The 21038-nt window shown below is 71.7% G+C and overlaps 3 protein-coding genes across 3 annotated transcripts; all 3 read right to left on the minus strand.

The window, feature by feature from the left end:
- Window positions 1-297: 297 nt before the first annotated feature.
- On the minus strand, window positions 298-2941 carry AURANDRAFT_54193 (hypothetical protein; the record flags this gene model as incomplete). The annotated part of the gene is made up of 2 exons (XM_009040544.1): window positions 298-2244; window positions 2451-2941. 2 exons carry the CDS (start codon window positions 2939-2941, stop codon window positions 339-341), a joined length of 2397 nt encoding a protein of 798 aa, XP_009038792.1.
- A 1270-nt stretch (window positions 2942-4211) lies between these two features.
- AURANDRAFT_28930 (hypothetical protein) lies at window positions 4212-4709 on the minus strand (the record flags this gene model as incomplete). Its single annotated transcript, XM_009040543.1, has 1 exon — window positions 4212-4709. The coding sequence occupies one exon, from the start codon at window positions 4707-4709 to the stop codon at window positions 4212-4214; it is 498 nt and encodes a 165-aa protein (XP_009038791.1).
- Window positions 4710-12845: 8136 nt separating this feature from the next.
- Window positions 12846-17612, minus strand: AURANDRAFT_65528 (hypothetical protein; the record flags this gene model as incomplete). The annotated part of the gene is made up of 4 exons (XM_009040542.1): window positions 12846-13803; window positions 13892-15469; window positions 15558-16569; window positions 16709-17612. 4 exons carry the CDS (start codon window positions 17610-17612, stop codon window positions 12846-12848), a joined length of 4452 nt encoding a protein of 1483 aa, XP_009038790.1.
- Between the last annotated feature and the right edge of the window lie 3426 nt (window positions 17613-21038).

The following is a 21038-nucleotide window of genomic DNA, read 5'->3' on the forward strand; positions in this document are numbered from 1 at the left end:
ACCCCGCGATCCCGACCGGCGAAGATGGAACCAGTTGCTCCTACACGTGCTGCCCCGACGGCTTCCTCGACGCGGCCCCGGCGACGCGCGCGCCCGCGTTCCTGGCCGCGGCCGCGCTCCTCCTCGCGTCGCTCCTCTGAGCCCCATCCCGTGCCGCCCCTCTCATCGCGAGGGAGATCGGACCGGCCCACCCCTCTCTCAAGTGCCAACGGCCGAGCTCTCCCGCTTCCGAGCACTCCCGCGGTTCCCCCTTACGTTTAGAGACGCGTCAAGCCAACGTGCCCCTACGTCGCAACTCGCCGAGGAGCGGGCCTTAGGGAGCCCCCCGCGCCGCGCGGCTAGTCGAGCGCCATGGCGACGTCCTCGCTGGCCGCGGCGCGCGCGGCGTCGCCCTCGTCGTAGGCGAGGTGCCTGAGGCAGTTGGCGAGCATGCGGAGGCCGTGCCTCGGGTTCGTGAGGATCGACTCCGGGTGGAACTGGACGGCGGTGATGGGGAGGTCCGCGTGCTCGATGGCCATGACGACGATGCGGTCGCCCTGGTCCGTCGTCGCCGTGACTCGGAGCTCCGGCGGCACGTCGTCCGCGTAGAGCGAGTGGTAGCGCGCGACGTCGAACTGGGGCGGCAGGCCGTCGAAGGACTTCCACCGGCCGCCGCTGGACAACACCTGCGCCGGCTTGCCGTGCACGGGCACGGGCAGCGTGCCGAGCGTCCCCCCGAAGTGCTCGACGATGCCCTGGAGCCCGAGGCAGACGCCGAAGACGGGCGTCGCCGTCGCCGCGCAGGCGTCGAGCGTCTTCGAGAGGTCGAAGTCCGAGGGCCGGCCGGGCCCCGGGCTCAGCACGACGAGGTCCCACGCCGCGCCGTCGATCGCCGCGAGCGCCGCCGCGCCGAAGCGGCTCACCTGGACGTCCGCGCCCGTCTGGCGCAGGTAGTTGGCCAGCGTGTGGACGAAGGAGTCCTCGTGGTCCACGAGGAGCACGCGCTTGCCCGCGCCGGCCGTCGTCGCGTCGAACGCGTCGCCGTCGCCGAGCGCGGCGACGGCCGGCGGCGGCTTGTAGGCCTCGCCCGACGCGCCCGTCGCGCCGGCGTCGCGGAGCACGTTGATCATCGCCGACGCCTTGAGCTCCGTCTCCGCCTCCTCGGCGTCGGCGTCGGAGTCGTAGAGCAGCGTCGCGCCCGCGCGGACCGACGCGACGCCGTCGGCGATGTGGATCGTCCGCAGCGTGAGCCCCGTGTTCAGCGACCCGTCGAAGGCCACGTGGCCGACGGCGCCGCCGTACCAGGCCCGCGCGGACCGCTCGTGCGTCTCGATGAAGCGCGCGGCCCAGGCCTTGGGCGCGCCCGTGACCGTGACCGCCCACGTGTGGCAGAGGAACGCGTCGAGCGCGTCGAAGCCCTCCCGCAGGTAGCCCTCGACGTGGTCCACCGTGTGGATGAGCTTCGAGTACATCTCGATCTGGCGCCGGCCGATGACCTCCACGCTGCCCTGCTCGCAGATGCGGCTCTTGTCGTTCCGGTCGACGTCGGTGCACATCGTGAGCTCGGATTCGTCCTTCTTCGACCCGAGAAGCGCCCGCACCTGGAGCGCGTCCTCCAGCGCGTCGGCGCCGCGCTCGATGGTGCCGGAGATGGGGCAGGTCTCCACGCGGAGCCGGCCGTCGACGCGCTCCACGCGCACGAACATCTCGGGCGACGCGCCCACCAAATACTCGCCCTTGGCGTAGCCCCGGAGCCAGGCCGGCGCGTCGCCGGCGTCCTCGCCCCGCAGGTTCATGAGGAACCCGTAGGGCGACGGGTTCCGCTCCCGCAGGGACCGGAAGAGCGACGACGGCGGCGCGGGCGATTTGACGGCCCACTTTTGCGAGAGCACGACCTCGAACAGGTTGCCGCACTTGAACTCCTCCTTGGCCCGCTCCGTCAATTTCGCGAAGCCGCCCGGCTCGACGTCCCGGTCCTGCGCCGGCGTGCCGGACCCGTAGGGCTTCGCTTCGCCGCCGCGCGGCAGGTCTTTGGTTTCCAGGATATTCGTCGCTCCGGCCACGGTCCACGAGAAGTCGTAGTTGACCCGCCACGCGGCGTTCTCCCGCCGGTCCACGACGAGGATCTCGTCGGGCACGTAGAGCACGACGTCGCGCTGCGCCGCGTTGCGCTCCAGCGTCGGCTCGATGGGCTCGAACTGGAACATGAGATCGTAGCCGAGCGCGCCGTAGAGGCCTGGGCAGCAAAAGGGTGATTCAACGTCGCTTCAACGTGAGTGTTCCGCGCGCGCGCGTTCCAAAAAAAGCATCAACGCTTCGAGACCGTTCCGAGAGACGATCGCTCGTCCAAAAATCAGCCGAAACGAGTGGAAAACGGCCGAGATATGAGCCTTTGAAGTTGGGAATTTCGCTCGCTTGTGCTGCCCTGGTAGAGGCCGAGCTGCGGCTCGTCCGGGTGGTAGAGCAGGGACGAGATGCAGCGCACGACGCTCAGCAGGCTCGGCTCCTTGCTCCGGTCCTCCTCGGCCATGACGGCGCCGCTCGGCTCCGCGACGCGGCCCACGAGCCGCGCCAGGTCGCCGTCGGCGCCGCGGACGGCGTCGAGCGCCGCGACCGCGGAGGCCCCGCGCAGGGCGTCCTCGAACATGGCGAGCATGACGACGCCGCGCGCGTTGAGGGCCGTGAGCGCGAAGTCCCGCGACCGCCCGCTGAGGACGACGGGCGGGTCGGAGAAGCCGACGGTCCACCGCGCGTAGCGGCCCGGGAACTCGTAGGAGCTCGCGAGGAGCACGCCCCGCCGCTCGTCGAGGTCGTCGACGAGCGCCTCCACCGTCTCGTCGACGATCTCGCGCGGGAGCACCTGGGACGTGCGCGTCACCCCGACGCCGCCCGCGGTCACGTAGGTGCCGTTCGGCGGGCAGAACCGCGGCGCGCCGAGGGTCAGCGCCTGCTGCTGCTCCATGGCCGACGCCACGCGGAGCGCCGGGGCGCGGCCCGCCGGCGCGCGGGGCGCGCGGAAGGCCTGCGCGCACGCCAGCATGGCAGCGGCGACTGCCATTGACGCGACCATTGCCTTGAAGCGTCGACGAGCGCCAGCAACGTTTGCGAGGTCGTGGAGTTGCCCTCCAGGGGCAGCGTCGATGGTGGCCGTCGTCGGCCTCGCGGCGCTGGTCGTGGCCGCCGCCGCGGCAACGACGAAGCCCGATCCGCGCGAGGCCGGCTCCGCGCTCCGGCACCGGCCCCTCGAGAGCTTCGGCCGGCGCGGCGGCGCCCAGCGCGCGCCGAAGCGCGACGCGACGGTGCGCTACGCGACGCGGCGCGGCCGCGGCGCGCCGTCCGTGTCCGCGAGCGAGCTCGACGGCCGCGAGGTCCTCCTGCGGCTCGCGCGCGCCGCCGCCGACGCGTCGAACGCCGTGACGCTGCTCACGGCCGGCTTCGCGTACCACGAAGTCGTCGCCAACTTCCTCGCCGCGTACGAGCGGTCCGGCCGGCGGAACTGGGTCGTCGCCTGCCTCGACGGCGAGCTCGGCGCCTGGCTCGCGGACCGCGGCGCGGCCTGCGCGCCCACCGTCGGCCGGTCCAAGTGGGCCAAGGTCCACGCGCACATCTGGACGACGCGCGTCCAGATGCTCGTCTCGCTCCTCGAGGCGGGCTTCTCCGTGACGCTCGCGGACGCCGACGCCGTCTTCCTGGGCGACGCGGCGCCCTGGCTCGGTAGGGACAAGGGCGACGTCGTCGCGAGCCGCGGGAGCTTCCCGGGCTGGGCGTCCGAGGCCTGGGGCGCGACGGCGTGCATGGGCCTCGTCCGCTTCAACGCCGGCCCGAAGACGCTGGACTTCGCGCGGTCCCTGCTGCACCAGACCCGGGCCCTGGGCGACGACCAGAAGGCCGTCAACGCCGTCCTCAAGCGCGCGGGCGTCGCCTGGGCCCGCGAGTCCGGCGTCGCGCCGCGCGCGCCGCCGCTGAAGTACGAGGGCTCGGCGCTCCTCGCGACGGGCGACGCGGGCGGCCTGCGCGTGGCGCTCCTCCCCCACGCCCTCTTCCAGCGCCGCTGCCCCGACGACCCGCCAAAGGGCCCGGCCGTCGTCGTGAAGCACTGCTACACGGAGAAGGAGGCCGCGTCGAAGAAGGCCGCGCTCGCCGGCGCCGGCGCCTGGCTCCTCCGGGGCGACTGGCGGCGCGTCGCACCGACCAACGGCACGTCCGCCTGGCTCGCGGCGATCACGTAATTCTTAGGTGAGGGAGAAGGGGATGGCGTCGTCGAAGGGGATGGACTCGGCGCCCCAGTTGCCCACGTACACGGTCATCCGCTTGACCATGCTCCCCGGCTCGCCGTCGCGGAGCATGGACCCGCGGCCGCCCTTCATGCGCGCGTAGTAGGGCCCGAGCTTGCACCGCGCGAGGCGCGGGTTCTCCGCGCGCATGGGGACGCACAAACCCTCGGCGCCGAACATGGGCCCCTGCTCCGGCTTGTCGACGACGCCCATGCCCGCGCCGCCGACCTTGGGCAGCTTGACGAAGTTTTCGCCCGCCTTGTTCCAGGCGAAGAGGAAGTTGCTGAGGCCCGGCCGGTACTCGCCGTAGCCGACCCAGCCCTTGGCGTTGTAGCCGCCGAAGCGCTGCCCGTCCTCGGCCTCGCAGAGCACGACGCCCGGGCCCCGCCGGTCCACGGCCGCGTGGAACGCGCCGGGCGTCCAGCCGTCGAGGTCGCTGTCGTAGACCTCGTACATGGGCAGCCGCGCGAGCTGCGTCTGCAGCAGCGTCGGCCGCACCCAGCGCGCGAGGTCCGCGTCGTCGCCGTCGACGGCGGCGGCGCGGTCGCCGCTCGTCTCCGCGGGGTACTGGTCCGGCTGCGTCTCCACCGTCATGCGCGTGAAGCCCGCCGGCGCGTCCTCGATCTCGCCGAAGATCATCCCAAAGAGGTTCTCCACGAAGTCCTTCTTCTGCTCGCGCAGCGCGCCGAGGCGCGTCGACGGGGCCCGCGGCATCTGCAAGCCGGACGCGCCGGCGGCGAGCAGCAGCGCGTGGAGGAGGGCGAACCTCGCCGCCGCCGAGCGCCATGCAGTCGCGCGCGAGGTCCCGCAACAACCCCGCGCACCGGCCGCCTGCGATCCACGCATTGCAAGCACCATAGCCTTTGGTTCACCTTGAACGGAGCTGTTCAAGCACCCGCGCTCTCCGACCGCCTGCAGCCCCTCCGACGTCCACAAGTGGGGGTCCCGCGCGGAGCATCTCCACGTCTCGAGGTCCCCGCTCCCGCTCCGCCCCGCCGCCACGACCATGGGCTTCTTCGAGGCCTGGGGCAAGTCGGTCAAGGAGGGCCAGACCAAGGGCGCCGAGGCGCGGCGCAAGGCCGAGGGCGTCTTCGCCAAGGCCCGGGACGCCGTCGCCGCGGCCATCGCCGAGATCGAGGCCCAGCCGCTCCAGTTCCAGAGCGCCGGCGCCCGCGACAAGCTCGTGGAGCTCCACGTCGCGAGCCGGAAGCTGCACCGGCTCATGGGCGGCGAGGGCCCCGAGGCCTTCGACGACGACGACGACGACGACGACGAGCTCGCCTTCGAGGAGTCGAAGGACCCCGAGGCCCTGCGGCGCCTCGCGTCGGCGCGCGCGCCGGCGGCGGCGGAGGCGGCGCCGTCGTCCGACGACTCGCTGTCGAGCTGCGTCATGGTCGAGGGCGCGCCGGACGACGACGACGACGACGACGACGACGACCTCGTCGCCGTCGAGGAGATCGCGCCCGACCCCAAGGTGCGCGCGGCGCTGACGCGGGGCAAGGCCATGGCCGCGGACCGCGACGGCAACGACTCGGACTCGTCCGACGACCTCGTCTGCGAGGAGGTCGACCTGCCGGCGGACGAGCTCGCGAGGCTCGCCGGGTCCGGCGTCGCCGTCGGCGGCGGCGGCTCCGACGACGACTCCGACGACCTCGTCTGCGAGGAGGTCGACATCTCCGAGGCGGAGCTCGCGCGGCTCCGGACCGGCGCGGCGCCGGCCGTCGACGACAGCGACGACGACGACCTCGTCTGCGAGGAGGTCGACGTCTCCGAGGCGGAGCTCGCGCGCCTGCGCACGGGCGGCGCCGGCGCGCCGGCGCCCGCGGCGGACGAGGACAGCGACGACGACGACCTCGTCATGGAGGAGGTGTCGCTGTCGCGCGAGGAGCTCGAGCGGCTCCGCGCGGCCAAGGCCAAGGCGGAGCCCGCCGCGGCCTACGAGAGCGACGACGACGGCGACGTCGACGCCGTGGCGACGGCGCTGACGCCCCAGGAGCTCGACAAAATCAAGCGGAAGAAGACGCTCGCCGCGCACGAGGCCGACGCCGAGTCCGACGACGACGACGACGACGACGACGACCTCGGCATCGAGGAGGTGAGCGCGGCGGCGCTGGGCGCCTTCGCCGGCGCCGGCGCCGCGCCGGCCGACGACGACGACGACGACGACGACCTCGTCTGCGAGGAGGTGGCCCTGTCGCCGGCCGAGCTCGAGCGCCTCCGCAAGGGCGGCGCCGCGGCGGACGAGGAGTCCGACGACGACCTGCTCTGCGAGGAGGTGTCGCTGTCGCCGGCGGAGCTCGAGCGCCTGCGCAAGGGCGGCGCGCCGGCGGATGACGAGGAGTCTGACGACGATTTGATGTGCGAGGAGGTCTCGCTGTCGCCCGCGGAGCTCGAGCGCCTGCGCAGCGGTGGCGCTCCGGCGGACGACGAGGAGTCCGACGACGATCTGATGTGCGAGGAGGTCTCGCTGTCGCCCGCGGAGCTCGAGCGCCTGCGCAGCGGTGGCGCTCCGGCGGACGACGAGGAGTCCGACGACGATCTGATGTGCGAGGAGGTCTCGCTGTCGCCCGCGGAGCTCGAGCGCCTGCGCAGCGGTGGCGCTCCGGCGGACGACGAGGAGTCCGACGACGATCTGATGTGCGAGGAGGTCTCGCTGTCGCCCGTGGAGCTCGAGCGCCTGCGCAGCGGTGGCGCTCCGGCGGACGACGAGGAGTCCGACGACGATCTGATGTGCGAGGAGGTCTCGCTGTCGCCCGCGGAGCTCGAGCGCCTGCGCAGCGGTGGCGCTCCGGCGGACGACGAGGAGTCCGACGACGATCTGATGTGCGAGGAGGTCTCGCTGTCGCCCGCGGAGCTCGAGCGCCTGCGCAGCGGTGGCGCTCCGGCGGACGACGAGGAGTCCGACGACGATCTGATGTGCGAGGAGGTCTCGCTGTCGCCCGCGGAGCTCGAGCGCCTGCGCAGCGGTGGCGCTCCGGCGGACGACGAGGAGTCCGACGACGATCTGATGTGCGAGGAGGTCTCGCTGTCGCCCGTGGAGCTCGAGCGCCTGCGCAGCGGTGGCGCTCCGGCGGACGACGAGGAGTCCGACGACGATCTGATGTGCGAGGAGGTCTCGCTGTCGCCCGCGGAGCTCGAGCGCCTGCGCACGACCGGCGCCGCAGCGGACGAGGATTCGGACGAAGATCTCATGTGCGAGGAAATCTCGCTGTCGCCCGCGGAGCTCGAGCGCCTGCGCACGACCGGCGCGGCGGTGGACGACGAGGAGTCTGATGACGACCTCATGTGCGAGGAGGTCTCGCTGTCGCCGGCGGAGCTCGAGCGCCTGCGCAAGGGCGAGTCCGCCGCTCCGGCAGAGGAGGACTCCGACTCCGATCTCGCCTGCGAGGAGGTGTCGCTGTCGCCGGCGGAGCTCGAGCGCCTGCGCAAGGGCGAGTCCGCCGCTCCGGCGGAGGAGGACTCCGACTCCGATCTCGCCTGCGAGGAGGTCTCGCTGTCGCCGGCGGAGCTCGAGCGCCTGCGCAAGGGCGAGTCCGCCGCTCCGGCGGAGGAGGACTCCGACTCCGATCTCGCCTGCGAGGAGGTCGAGCTGTCGCCGGCGGAGCTGGAGAATCTGCGCAATGGCGCCAGCGTCCCCGCGGCCGCGTCGGCGCCGGCGGCCGCTCCGGCGGACTCCGACTCCGACTCGGACCTCGAGTGCGAGGAGGTGGACCTGTCCGCGCAGGAGCTCGAGAAGCTCCGCAAGACGTCCGCTTCGCACGCTCCCCCGGCGGCCGCGCCGGCCGCGCCGCCGGCGGACGACTCCGACTCGGACCTCGAGTGCGAGGAGGTGGACCTGTCCGCGCGGGAGCTCGAGAAGCTCCGCAAGACGTCCGCTTCGCACGCTCCCCCGGCGGCCGCGCCGCCGGTCGCGCCGGCCGCGCCGGCGGACGACTCCGACTCGGACCTCGAGTGCGAGGAGGTCGATTTGTCGGCGCAGGAGCTCGAGAAGCTCCGCAAGACGTCCGCTTCGTACGCTCCCCCGGCGCCCGCGCCGGCCGCGCCGCCGGCGGACGACGACAACGACTCGGACATCGAGTGCGAGGAGGTCGATTTGTCCGCGCAGGAGCTCGAGAAGCTCCGCAAGACGTCCGCTTCGCACGCTCCCCCGGCGGCCGCGCCGGCGGACGACGACGACGACGACTCGGACCTCGAGTGCGAGGAGGTGTACCTGTCCGCGCAGGAGCTGGAGACGCTGCGCCGCGCCGCGCCGGCCGCGGCCGCGGCGGGCGACTCCGACTCCGACGACAGCCTCGTCTGCGAAGAAGTCGACCTCACGCCCGAGGAGCTCGCCCTCATGCGGAAGCAGCACCAGTAGAGAGACCCCCTAAACCCCCGAAGCCCCATCGAACGCCTCATCGAGGAGGACTCTATCGACGCCCGGGTCGACCTTGGCGTGCAGTAGGAATTCCTACCCGCGAACGGACTGCGGAGCCGCGCCGCGGCCGGGCGACGTCGACAAGCTCCTCGACTCGGACGCCTGCGAGTCAGTGCGACCCGTGTCGGGGCCGCCGAGCTGGTTCCAGGGCCGTTACGCTATCGCTCGCGCGACGGCGTTCACGGCAAAGGGGACGGCCTTGCCGAGCTTCGTGAAGAGCGGGTGCGCCTCGGACCGCCGGCCGTTGGCCTCGCCGAGCGCGAGCGCGAGCGGCGGCTTCGCGCGCTCCGCGCCGACCGTCTCCGAGGACCGGGACCGGTAGGCGACGTCGCGGCCGCCGTCGTCGCCCTCGCCGTCGCAGAGGAGGCAGGCCGAGCCGAGGCCCGGCGGCAGGCAGGCGTAGGACGGCCGCTTCGGCGCGGGCGACGCCGCGACCACGCGCGTCGCCGTCGGCTCGCGGCGCGCCGGCCGGACGAGCTCGAGCGCGCGCGCCGCGAGCGTCGGCGTCGGCGGCCGGCAGGCGCAGGGCGCCGCGGCCTCCGCCGGCGGCACCTCGACGCCGAAGAGCACGGCCTCCTCCGGGGCGCCCAGGGGCCCCTCGCCGGGGCTCGCGCCGCTCAACTCCAGGACCTCGTCGGCCGAGTCCGCGTGGAAGAGCACCTCGCGCAGCAGCGCCTCGTAGGCCGCGTGGCGCGCGGCGATGTAGGGGTAGTCGTCGACGTGGTTGCGCCAGCGCCGCTCGGACTCTGCGACGCACCACGCCGCCTTGCACGGCGCGGCCCAGGCGCCGTAGGACCGGCGCGCGTGGCGCGCGAAGTGGCCGTGGGACCGCCAGGCGCGGCGGCACCGGTCGCCCACGGACACCATCAGCAGGAACTCGACGTGCCGGAAGCCCGTGAGCTTGTGCTGGACGACGCGGACGGACCCGAGCGACACGCCGACGACGACTCCGGCGGTTTGCGGCCGCCCGAGGAACTGGCGGCTGAAGACGCGCGGGCAGAGGCGCGGCGTCAGCGCCGTCTCCAGCAGGTGCCACCGGTCCACCTGGCGCCGCTCGAAGGGCGTCACGCACCAGAGCTGCTGCGGCATCTGCCGGCCCGGCCGCCGCCGCCCGGGCCGCCGGCTCGCGGCGCTCCCCGCGACCGGCGGCCGCCGGGACCGGTCACTGCCGCTCGACTCGCCGTCGCTGCCGCTCGACGACTTCCCGGACTTTGACGACGCGTCCGAGCCGCTCCGGAAGTCGCCGCCGGTCGTGAAGTAGCACCGGCGCCGGCCGCTCGAGTTCGCCTCGCCCGCCCGCATCCACGCGGCGACGCCGAGCTCGCAGGAGTCGTGCATCCACGAGTTGAGCTCCGCGAGGCCCGCCGTCGACGACGTCGACGCCGTGGTGGACGACCGCGCGCCCATGGACGCGTCGTTCTGCGTGTCGGAACCCGACGACTCGAAGCCGCTGTTCTCGCTGTCGGAATCCGACTCGTTCTCCCAGTGGCCCCACTCGTCCTCGGGAGGGTCCGGCGCCATGATGGTTCACTGATGTCTGGGGTGGTTGAGGGAGATGCGCAGTGTTGTCATCGCGAAGCCGCGCCCGACGCCTAATATGCCGCGGTGGATGTGCTGAAGGCAGACGTCAGAGATAAGGGCAATTTTAGCATCAAGCATTTAGTTGAATACAACTTTGTCAGCGTCCCCCTATCGCGAATACCTTACGAATACCGGCTCGTGGGGGTTGTACTCTAGTCGGGGGTGGTAGAGAAGGAACTGAGGTGCGGGGGGCGAGACAAGGTCACGGTGGGGCGGGCTACAAGTTCGAGTTCGGACTCCGGATGCCGCGGCGCCACTGCACTGTCACCGGCCTCAGGCTCTCTCACCAACACGCCGCCGCACACGCCCGCCCTCCCAGTGAGGTGAAGGTCGTTTTACGTAGCCTCGTTTGCTCCGCCTCTCCTTGTCCGGTCGGGGCTTCACCAAGGCCCCGGACTCGGAGCCCGCCGCCGCCGCCTTCGCCTTCCCCTTCAGCTTCCTCGACACCTTCGCCATCGGCATCGGCGGCTCCATGTGCGTCTGGCACAGCACCCACTCCCCCTACCTCTCGTGGAACCGCGTCTACTGGCTCGGCCAGGGCATCGGCCTCCTCGGCGCGTCCACCGCCGGCATCACTGGCATGATGCTGGCCTACCAGCACGGCCGCCGCGTCTAGAGCGGCCGCCGCCCCGCGCCCAAGCATCGGGCTGAGGTCCTATGTCAACGGCCGCTAGATATTCGCGCTCGGAGACTGAGGAGACTTCGCCGACGCGCGCGCGAGGAACGTTGCCGTCGAGCGTGCCTCTCAACATCGGCCCAAAGCCCGCCGGCGCCGATGTGCTCTTATTAGCTCGAGCGAGTGCGAGCGCGCGTGAGCGCGCCACTCTCTCTGCGCGCCGCCAGCGAGCGCGCATCGATAACACAAACACACCGACAAACGAGCGCAAACACAAACAAGCGCCATGCCCCCCCCGCCGGAGCCCGACGACCTGCTCTTCCGCTTCCGCGGCGCCTACAAGAAGCAGGACGGCTACGTCGACGTCACGGCGCGCGGCGTCGACTGGCGCGGCCCCGACGGCGCGAGCGTGTCCGTGGCCTTCGCCGACCTGGCGAAGCACGAGACGTCGCCGAAGGCGCACGCCAAGTGCATGCTCAAGCTGACGGTCCCGGATAAGAAGCCCGTCGTGCTCACGGTGCTCGAGGCGTCCAAGGACCGCGCCTGGGACGTGCTCTGCGACGCCAAGGTGACCATCGCCACGGTCCTCAAGCGCGTGCGGCGGACGACGCCGGAGGCGCGGACCAAGGCCGCGGAAAACGCGCTGCGGGCCGACGCGCTGGCCCGGGACGGCGCGCTGCGCGCGGAGCACCGCGAGCTCGTCGGCGGCGGCGTCGTCTGCGAGGCCGACTTCTGGGCCGCGCGCCCCCCCCTCGCGACGCCCGCGCACGCGGTCAAGGCCGCGCCGTCGAACGAGCTGCTCGTCGACGCGCCGTCAGGCGGCGGCCCGCCGAGTTCGCGGAGCCGAAAGGAGCTGAGCTTCGCCCTGTCCCGCGAGAAGATCGACTTCCTCTTCGACGCCTACCCGGCGGTCCGGCGCGCGCACGCGGCCCACGTGCCCAACGACATGTCCGAGGAGCAGTTCTGGGTGAAATATTTCCAGAGCCGCTACTTCTGGCGCGACAAGGGCGCGGCCGTCAACGACGCGACGCCCGACGACGCCGCGGCTTGCGGCGCGGCACGGGGGCTCGAGAGAGCGGGGCGCGTCGCTTCGACTCTGAAGGGAGGGTCGCGCGCCGTCGAGAGAGACTCGCTCCGTAGGTCACCGACGACCTCTTCGCGCGCTTCGAGGAGGCCGGCGGCGGCGCTCGGCGGGAGCCGCGGCCCGCGCGGCCCGCCGTCGACCTCACGCGGACGGCGCACGACCGCGCGGTCCCGGAGCCGCCGGACGACCCGGCCTTCGCGCGGCCGCCGCCGACGGACGACGCCGTCGCGCCGACGGCGGAGCTCGTGCTCAGGAAGTTCAACGCCCACGGCGACCGCGTCCTCGCGGCCGCGGAGGGCGCGAGCGAGCCGGGCCCCCTGGCCGTCGACGACGACGACGTCGACGACGCGCTCGTCGACCGGCCGCCGCCGTCCGTCGCGGCGCTCGACCTCGCGCACCGCGCCAAGGGCGGCCGGGCCGCGAAGCCCCCCGCGCGCAAGAAGCCGAAGCTCTTCTGCGCGGAGCCCGACGACGTCGCGTGGACCGTCGAGTCCGTCGACGTGCTCGGCGCGCTCGACGCGTCCGAGGAGCCCGCGCGGCGCGCGCTGGCCGTCCTCGACCGCGCGTCGCGCAAGCCGGACGACGGCGACCCGCCGCCGCCGTCGACGAAGGCCGACGTCGAGCGCGCGACGAGCCGCGTCCACGCGCTCCTCCGCTACCTCCGGGCCTACGCCGCGGAGGCGCCCGCGACGCCCGCGGAGCGCGCGGCGCTCGACGCGAAGAAGGGCCGCGTCCTCGACAAGCTCCGGTCCATGAAGGCCGCGCTCGACGCGAAGCGGCGGTCCTACCGCGACACGCCCGCGCACGCGAAGCTCGCGGCCCTGTTCACGCCCATCGTCAACCAGCTCGAGTTCAACCTCGCGCGGCACGATAACTGAGGGGACTTAGCCGACCCTACCGCGCCCGCCCGCGGCTCCGCCCCCGGGGCCGCTTCGGCGTCTTCTTGCCCGGGAGGCGCGGCGGCGGCGCGTCGTCGCCGCCGGCGAACATGGCGCCGCAGAGCGCGGACGACGGCGCGTCCCCCGCGTCCTCGACGGCGTCGCCGTCGTCGAGGGCGCTCTCCTGGGCCTTGGCGGCCTCGAGGAGCGCGGCCGACGGCTGGCTGTCGCGCGTCGCGCCCGCGTCGTCGCCGAAGAGCCACGAGCTCTGGGGCTCCGGCGTCGGCGGCGCCTCCTCCTCCTTGGCCTCCTCCTTGGCCTCCGGCTCCGGCTCCGGCTCGGGCGCCTCGGGGGGCGGCGTCGCCTCGCGGGGCGCCGGCTCCTTCTTCTTCTTCTTCTCGGGCGTCGCGGGCGCCGGGGGCTCGTCGCGCGCGGCGCAGATGTGCTGCGCCTCCGCGCAGGCGCGGTTCTCCGAGGCCCGGAACTTGGCGATGAGCTTCTTCTCGTCGCCCGCGACGTCGTCGAGGGAGATGGACGCGCGGCGCTTCGCGAGGACCTTGGACCGGTCGACGTGGTGCACGGACTTTGGCAGGAAGACGAGCTCGTCGAACCACGTGTGGTGGTGGCTGGCGCACGCGCCCACGAGGTCCCGGAGCAGCGCGACGCAGTCCTCGAAGCGCGCCTCCTTGGCGCCGAGGAGGTAGTAGAGCACGGACGACCGGTCCTCGTCCTGCACGAGGTCGTGCATCGCCGAGTTCGACGGCGCGGGGTCCGCGAGGTAGCGCTGGAGCCGCACGAGCACGCCAAAAAACACGATGCGCTCCGCCTCCTTGAGCTTCGCGACGAAGTCGATGATGCCCTTGTTCTGGCTGCTGAGGTTGCGCCAGAAGTGGGAGATGGGGTCCGCGCTGTAGCTCGACGTGAACGACACGTCGGAGACGAGGAACCGCATGTCCTCGGCGACGCGGACAAACCTACCAAGCATGACGGTGACGGTTTCTCATTATTTTCCCACCCAAAATCTCTCGAAAATCGTCACGGCCACAGGACGCAGGGACGAACTTCTCGAGGTCCTCGTTCGTGCGCTCCACGGAGTCGATGGTCATCTGGAAGACCGTCGTGTTGAACGTCCGGAGCACCTCCTGCATGGCCTCGATGCCCTGCTGCGTCCGGTACGGCAGGTCGTCGAGGTCGTCGCCGGCGAGGACCTCGACGAGGCTCGCGCGCCCGCGGGCCACGCGCCCGAGGGCCTTGGCCGCGGCGCCGCAGCAGCCCGTCTTCGGGGGCTGGACCTCGTGGCGCCGGCGGGCGATCTCGAGCTTCCGCTTTTCGTTCGCGGCGTCGTCCTTGGCGAAGAGCTCGCAGATCTTCTCGTGGAGCGACGCGGCCGTCGCGGCCTCGATCTTCAGCTCCTCGCTCTCCTTGTAGGCGCAGAGCATGACGACGGCGAAGAAGATCGCGTGGATGAGGAACGTGCCGTAGATGAAGGACCCGCGGAACCGCGTCGTGTGGTCGTCGAGGCACGCGAGAAAGCCGAGGAGCACGGCCGCGATGGTCACGGACAGGCCCAGCGTCTCCACCCTGTTCAGGATCGACGACGAGTAGGGCTGGGTGACGCAGTGGATGACCGTCGCCGGGTACATGCACGCCGTGATCGCGACGAGCTCGACGAGGATCTCGTCGAAGAGCGCGGAGATGAGGCAGACGGCCCAGACGAGGTACTGCTTGTGGAAGCGCGCCGCGTGGTAGGGCACGCGGAAGTCGCCGAAGGACCAGCCGTACAAGGCCTGGATGTGGGGCATGTGGACGCCGCGGTGCACCTTGTACTCGTAGTGGATGCACACGTAGGACGCGAGGGGCAGCCCGACGGAGAAGACGGCGAAGATGAAGCCCGCGGCGAGGCCGAGCACGGCCCGCCGGTCCGCCTCGCACTTGAGCATGGGGTCCGCCCGAAAATAGGTCTTCTCGTCGTAGTAGCGGTCGCACCGGAGCATCTGCAGCGCGACGTACGTCATCAGCGGCCGCTGGACGTCCAGGAGCGTCAGGAAGACGCCGATCCTCCGGTAGATCTTCTCGCCGAAGTCGCCCTCGTAGAAGTCCAGCGACTTCTTGATCGCCTCCCAGTTCCGGTAGGACCACTCCTCGACGAACTTTGTGAACATCTCGCGGAGCACGGGCAGGAAGAGGAACGCGAACCCGAAGAAGATGAAGAGGAACTGGAGCCCGAAGGCGCCGAGCTCCGTGAGCTCGAGCACGCACGTCGGCATAAAAACAGCAAAGTCGAAGAGGCTGAGGTCGAGAAGCATGCGCACGATCTGCACCGGCGGCGCGTGGTTCGGCAGGTTCTCGTAGTTGAAGCGCATGACCACGGCCATGATCTGCAGGAAGTAGATGTAGACGAGCAGCACGCGGTACCGCGCGAGGTAGGCCGAGTTGACGTGGAGCCAGACGCCCACGAGGACCGCGTAGCCGAAGACGACCAGCGCGCCGCGCGCGGCCGCGGACTCCGGGCAGGTCATCGGCGGCAGCACGGAGAGCGTGAAGTACTCCTCGTGGATGAGCTCCGAGCACATGCGCCCCCGGTAGCCCGCGTCGCAGCGGAAGTCCGACCGGCAGTGGCCGTACTCGCACTCGTAGAACCTACCGAGCGCGACGGTGACGATTTCTCGTTGTTTTCCCACCCCGAATCTCTCGAAGATCGTCACGGCCACAGGACGCTGCGTAGAACCGGAACGGCTGCCGCGGCGTGCCCCAGAAGTCCTTCTTGTTCACGGGCATGGCGTCGCCGCCGTCGCAGGTCGCGCCCTCGGGGCACGAGTAGCAGGGGACGCCCGGGAGGCCGCTGCGCTTCCACTGCGTGGAGTTCCACGTCGACTCGGAGCTGTAGTAGCCCTTCATGCACACGCACTCGTCGGCCGAGAGCCCCGCGTTCGTCGTGAGCTTCACCGTCGCCACGGGGCACGACAGGCACGCCGCCGCGCCCGCGTCGGGCTGGTAGGAGAAGTCGCCGGCGCAGGCGCCGCAGGCGCCGTCGCCGCCCGCGCGCGCGTAGCCGGGGGCGCACGGCTCGCAGTACAGGTTCGTGCCGTCGGGCTCGGAGCCGGGCGCGCACTGCTCGCACGTGTAGGTCGTGCGGTTAAAATAGCCGATCTTCGCGCAGTCCGGCTCCGTGTCGTTGACGATCGTCGACGTGCCGTCGTAGTAGACCACTTGCCGGAAGGGGTACTGCGGCAGCGCCATGTCGTTGTAGAACCACGAGTGGTTCTGGACCGTGGCCACGTAGTCCACCGTGCCGTTGGCGCGCACGTTCGTCACGGCGTAGGGCGCGTACCTCGGCCGCCGGTCCGTGCCCTTCAACGCCACGCGGCCGGAGACGCCCACGAAGTCGACGTCCTGGACCGCGTCCGTGAACAGACCGCCGTCCGCGAGAACCACCTCCGCCTCCCCCGCGGCGTCGAGGGCGCAGACGGCGATGCCGATGGCGGCGACGGCGTCGTAGGCGTAGCCCGTCTCCAGGCTCCGGTTCGCGGCGTCGTCGAAGTAGCCCGCGCCGAGCCGCGCGGCGGCGCCCGCGGCCGACAGCGCCGGCTCGTAGTCCGCGGGATCCAGCGTCGCCCAGCGGTCGACCCAGGCGTCCCAGGTCCCGACTTGGGGCATGTCCGGCGTCGCGTGGACGCGCAGCGCGCCCTTGGTGGAGGATGCGTAGGCGACGAGGGTGGCGTCGCTGACGGCGCCCGCGCCTGTGTGCAAATCAACCGCTGGTTCGGGACGTCCCGACCAAACTTGAGAATTCTCGAGCTCGGTCACATCGACGTCGATTCGGCTGATTCTTGGACGAATCGATTGGTCTCATTGGGTGCTCGAAGCACGGCGGAAGACCTCGCGTCGAAACGTTCGCATACGCGCACATTGAAGTCGTGTTGAAGATTCGGGTTCCGCGCGGGCCCGCGCCGTGGAACTCGACGAAGATCCAGAGCGTCTTCGGGTTGAAGAGGCCCACGGCTTCCGCCGCGTCGACGAGGGCCGGGAAGTTCTGGGCGAAGACGACGGCGACGATGATCTTGACGCCCTGGTCCACGAGCACCTCGAGCATGGCCTCCGTCTCGTCCGCGTCGCTAAAGTCGTAGATGGGCACGGACACGGACGCGGAGATGCCGTAGGCGCGCAGCTCCGCGGAGCTCGCGACGTTCGTCGCGACGTTGCCCGTCGCCGGGTCCGTGTCGTCGACGACGATGCCGAAGGTCGTGTAGCCGTAGGCGTGGAGGAGGTCCGCGACGGCTATGGCCGCGTTGTAGTCGACGGGGCACGTCCGAGCAAAGTAGGGGAACGAGCCGCTGTTCGTGAAGGCCGCGGCCGTCGCCGACGACGACACGAGCAGCCGGCTCGCGAGGCCCGTGTAGGTCGCCGCGACGGCCACGGTCGTCAGCGACCGGCCCGAGAGGTACGCGTCGTAGGGAGCGCCCGCGGCGTCGTAGACGGCGGAGGGGAAGCTCCCCGGGCTGTCCCCCGTGTCGGCGACGGACACGTTGAGCGTGTACGCGCAGTCGCTGAAGTTCGCGAAGGCCGCCACGAGCGACCCGTCGCGCGCGTTGAAGTCCCTGGCCGCCTCGAGGTAGGCCACCGCGACGCTCCGCTGCATGCCGTCCTCGTAGACGCCGCCGGCCTGGTCCGTGAAGGGCAGCAACGCGCCGAGCTGGAGCTCCACGGCGCCGGCGGGGGGTAGGGCGGCGACCAGGGCGAGCAGGGCGGCCGCCCCGGCGCACCGAGGCTGCTGCCGCACCATAGCTCCCGTGTTTTTCTATTCGTATCTTCTCGCGTCGATTGACGAGTAGTTGACGTTTCGAAAAGCGTGCTTGATAGCCGATGGCTGCCCATAGACTGGCGTGCGGTTTAGGTTTGCGCGTCTGGAAAGGCAGCGGCGGTGCGCATCGCACGGTCGTCATTGCAGGCGCTCTCGGCGTCAAGCAGAGATTCTACGAAAAGTACGCAGCTCATGTGAGCAGCGAAGGCCTGAACGCAGTGACCTTTGACTATGTGGGCGTTGGGGCGAGCAAGCCCGAAGGCTACGAGCACGCGACGCTGGACGACTGGGCGACAAATCAAGACGACGTGCTGGGCTACGCGTCGGACGAGTTCGACAGACCGATCACGCTCGTCGGCCACAGCATCGGCGCGCAATTCCTCGGGACGCTCGCGCGCCGCGACCGCGTCGACCGCCTCCTGACGATCTCCTCCATGAACAACGAGCTCCGCCATCAACGGCAGAACGGCCTCGCGCTCCAGGCCTTTTGGAAGGTCGGCGTGCCCGCGCTGTGCTCCGCGTTCGGCCGATTCCCCGCGAAGTCGCTGGGCCTCTTCGAAGACGTGCCGTCGGCCGTCATGCTCGGCTGGCGAAGATGGGTGCTCGAAGGGAGCCCGTGGCACGATGGCACAACCCCGGCGCCGGGCAGCGTCGCGTCCCTCTCCTTCGGGGACGACGAGTACGGCGACCTCGCGGCGGTCCGGTCGTTCCACGACGCGGCCTTCGGCGACGCGACGACGTACCTCCGGCCCGACATCGCGGGCGTCGGGCACCACGGGTTCTTCAAGGAGCGCCACGCGAGCCTCTGGCGGGACGTGCACGGCTGGGTCGATGCGGGTTGAAGTCCGGGTTGAAGAGTAAACTCTATGTGCAATATAAAGATCCTCTCACGGCAAGTCCCTCGGCACATTGCGGAAACCGCTGCTGCGGGGCTGCTTGTCGGGCCCGTCCTCGTCCGACGGCGGCGCGGGCCGAAGGACACCGAGGCCCGCCCTCGTCGCCGACGCTCCGGTGCTCCGCGTGCGCGGAGCCGCCGGAACAAACCAGCACCGTGGCGGCGCCGGCGGGCGATGGGACGGCCTGGGCGGCGGCGGCGGAGGCGCGGGACGTGCCGGCGCTCCTGGCCCAGCTCGCCGAGTGCCACGGGAGCCTCTTCGGGTCGCCCGGCGCCGGCGCCGAGGCCCACTGGAAGGCGCTCGCCCCCCACTTCGCCCTGCAGCAGGTGCGGTCGGGCTCCGTCTTCAGGCGCGTCGGCCGCGACGACCTCTTCTTCGTCGTCGCGGGCGAGGTGGACCTCGTCGTGAACCCGGCGGGCGCTTCCGCGCCGGCGGGGTCGTCGCGGAACATGCTCGGCTCCTTCTCCGCGGCCATGTTCCGGCGCGCGAGCCTCGGCGGCCGCGACCGCAAAGTGCTGCGGACGATGGGCCCGAAGGAGGTCTGCGGCGTCATGGAGCTCGTCAAGGGCGTGGACCAGCGGCGCGACTCGCGGGTGCGGGAGCGCGAGGTCTACCCGACGGACGTCGTCGTGCCCCGGGGCGGCGGGGACGCCCTGCTGCTGAGCCTGCCGAAGCTCGAGTTCGCGGCGATGCGCGCGTCGGAGAACCCCCCCGTGGCCGACTTCTGCGAGCGGGCCGAGAAGGCCTGCGACACGTCGACGGTGGACTGGATGCGGCGGACGTCGTTCTTACGGGGCCTGAGCCCGAAAGCGCTGGCCGTGCTCAGCCAGCTCGCGACGTTCCGGTCCGTGCACGGGCGGAAGCAGATCGTCGCGCAGGGCGAGCCCACGCGCAAGTTCTACATCGTGTTGGCCGGGGCGCTGGACGTGAGCATCGGGTCCGAGGCGGCGGCGACGCGCAACGCGGCGGCCTTCGAGGCGCGGGAGGCGCGCGCGCGCGACGCCGAGGCGGCGGCGGCGTCGGCGTCGCGGCCCGCGACGCTCCTGGAGCGCCTCGGCGGCGCGGGCCGCACGGTGCGGCTCAAGCCCGGGGGCGGCTCGGGCCGGGGCGCGGCGTCGGGCTTCAACTTCCTCCGGGGTACACCAAAAACGGCCTCCGCGCGGGCCGGCCTCGGGTCGCCGAGCCGCGGCGACGACGAGGGCACGTCGGACTTCGAGGCGGACCCGGAGGCGAGGGACGTTGGCGTCCTCGCCGCCGGCGACTTCTTCGGCGAGCTGTCATTACTGGAACGGGAGCGCGACGAGGGCGCGGACGCGCCGCAGCGCGCGACGCTCGTCCGGCGCGAGGCGCTCCGCGCGTCCGCGACGGTGCGCACGCGCGAGCAGTCCTTACTCCTCTGCTTCGACGCGGGCCCCTTCCTCGACGCGATCCGCGACTTCCCCGTGGCCGCGGCGGAGGTGCAGGACGCCGTGAAGCTGCGCATGACGGGCCAGCTGCAGGCGCTCGATCTGCCCATTTTCCACGACGTCGAGCCGGATCGGCTCCGCCACTTCACGGGCACCATGGAGGTGCGGAGCTTCGCGCCGAAGACGACCCTGTTCGCCTACGGCGACGCCGGCGACGACTTCTTCATCCTGCTGCAGGGCGAGGTGACGATTCGAGATAAGGGCGGCGCGGAGATCGTGACCCTGAAGACCAAGGGCGACTACTTCGGCGAGCTCGCCCTCGCGCGCGCGGAGCCGCGGTCCGCGACGGTGATCGCCGCGTCGCCGGCGGTCTGCGCCTGCGTCGACGGCGCGCGGTTCCGCGACATCTTCCTCGAATCGCCCGCCGCGCGCGCGGAGTTCGAGATCAAGGCCATGCGCGAGAAGGCGAGCGCGGGCGCCGTGCTGTCGCACCCGGTGACGCGCGACCCCTTCCGGAAATTCTTGGATGCGGAGCTCGCGTCGGAGAACCACGAGTGCTGGGACGCGATCGCCGACTACCGGCGCCGCGTCGCCGCGTCCGAGGGCGAGGTCACGGACGCGGACGAGGCCAACGCCATGGCGAGGACCCTCTACGACGCCTTCATCGCGCCGGGCTGCGACACGCAGGTCAACGTGTCGTCGAAGATGGCGGGCAAGTTACGGGCGAAGATCTACGACGAATCGGCGGGCGACGCGGCGCTCTTCGACGGCGTCGCCGCGGAGATCGACCGCATGCTCCGGGGCAACATGATGCGCTTCGCGGCCAAGGCCGAGTTCAAGGCCGCCCTCGAGGAGCTCGCCGCCTACAACCCGTCGACGAGGCGCCACTCGTCGTGGCAGAAGCGGCGCGACGAGAAGCGGCGCGCGGCCGCCGCGGCCGCGCCGCCGCCCGCGCCGTCCTCGTCGCCGCCGCCGCCCGCGCCCGACGCCGACGTCGAGGTCGTCACGGTCGTGGAGGTCCGGTCGCCGAGCGACGACGGCGGCGACGCGGACACGGCCGCGTGCTTGCCGGACAAGGCGCCGCCCGAGATCTCGTCCATCGACTC

This window comes from Aureococcus anophagefferens (genome assembly GCF_000186865.1).
Source record: "Aureococcus anophagefferens unplaced genomic scaffold AURANscaffold_15, whole genome shotgun sequence".
Classification (NCBI taxonomy): domain Eukaryota; class Pelagophyceae; order Pelagomonadales; family Pelagomonadaceae; genus Aureococcus; species Aureococcus anophagefferens.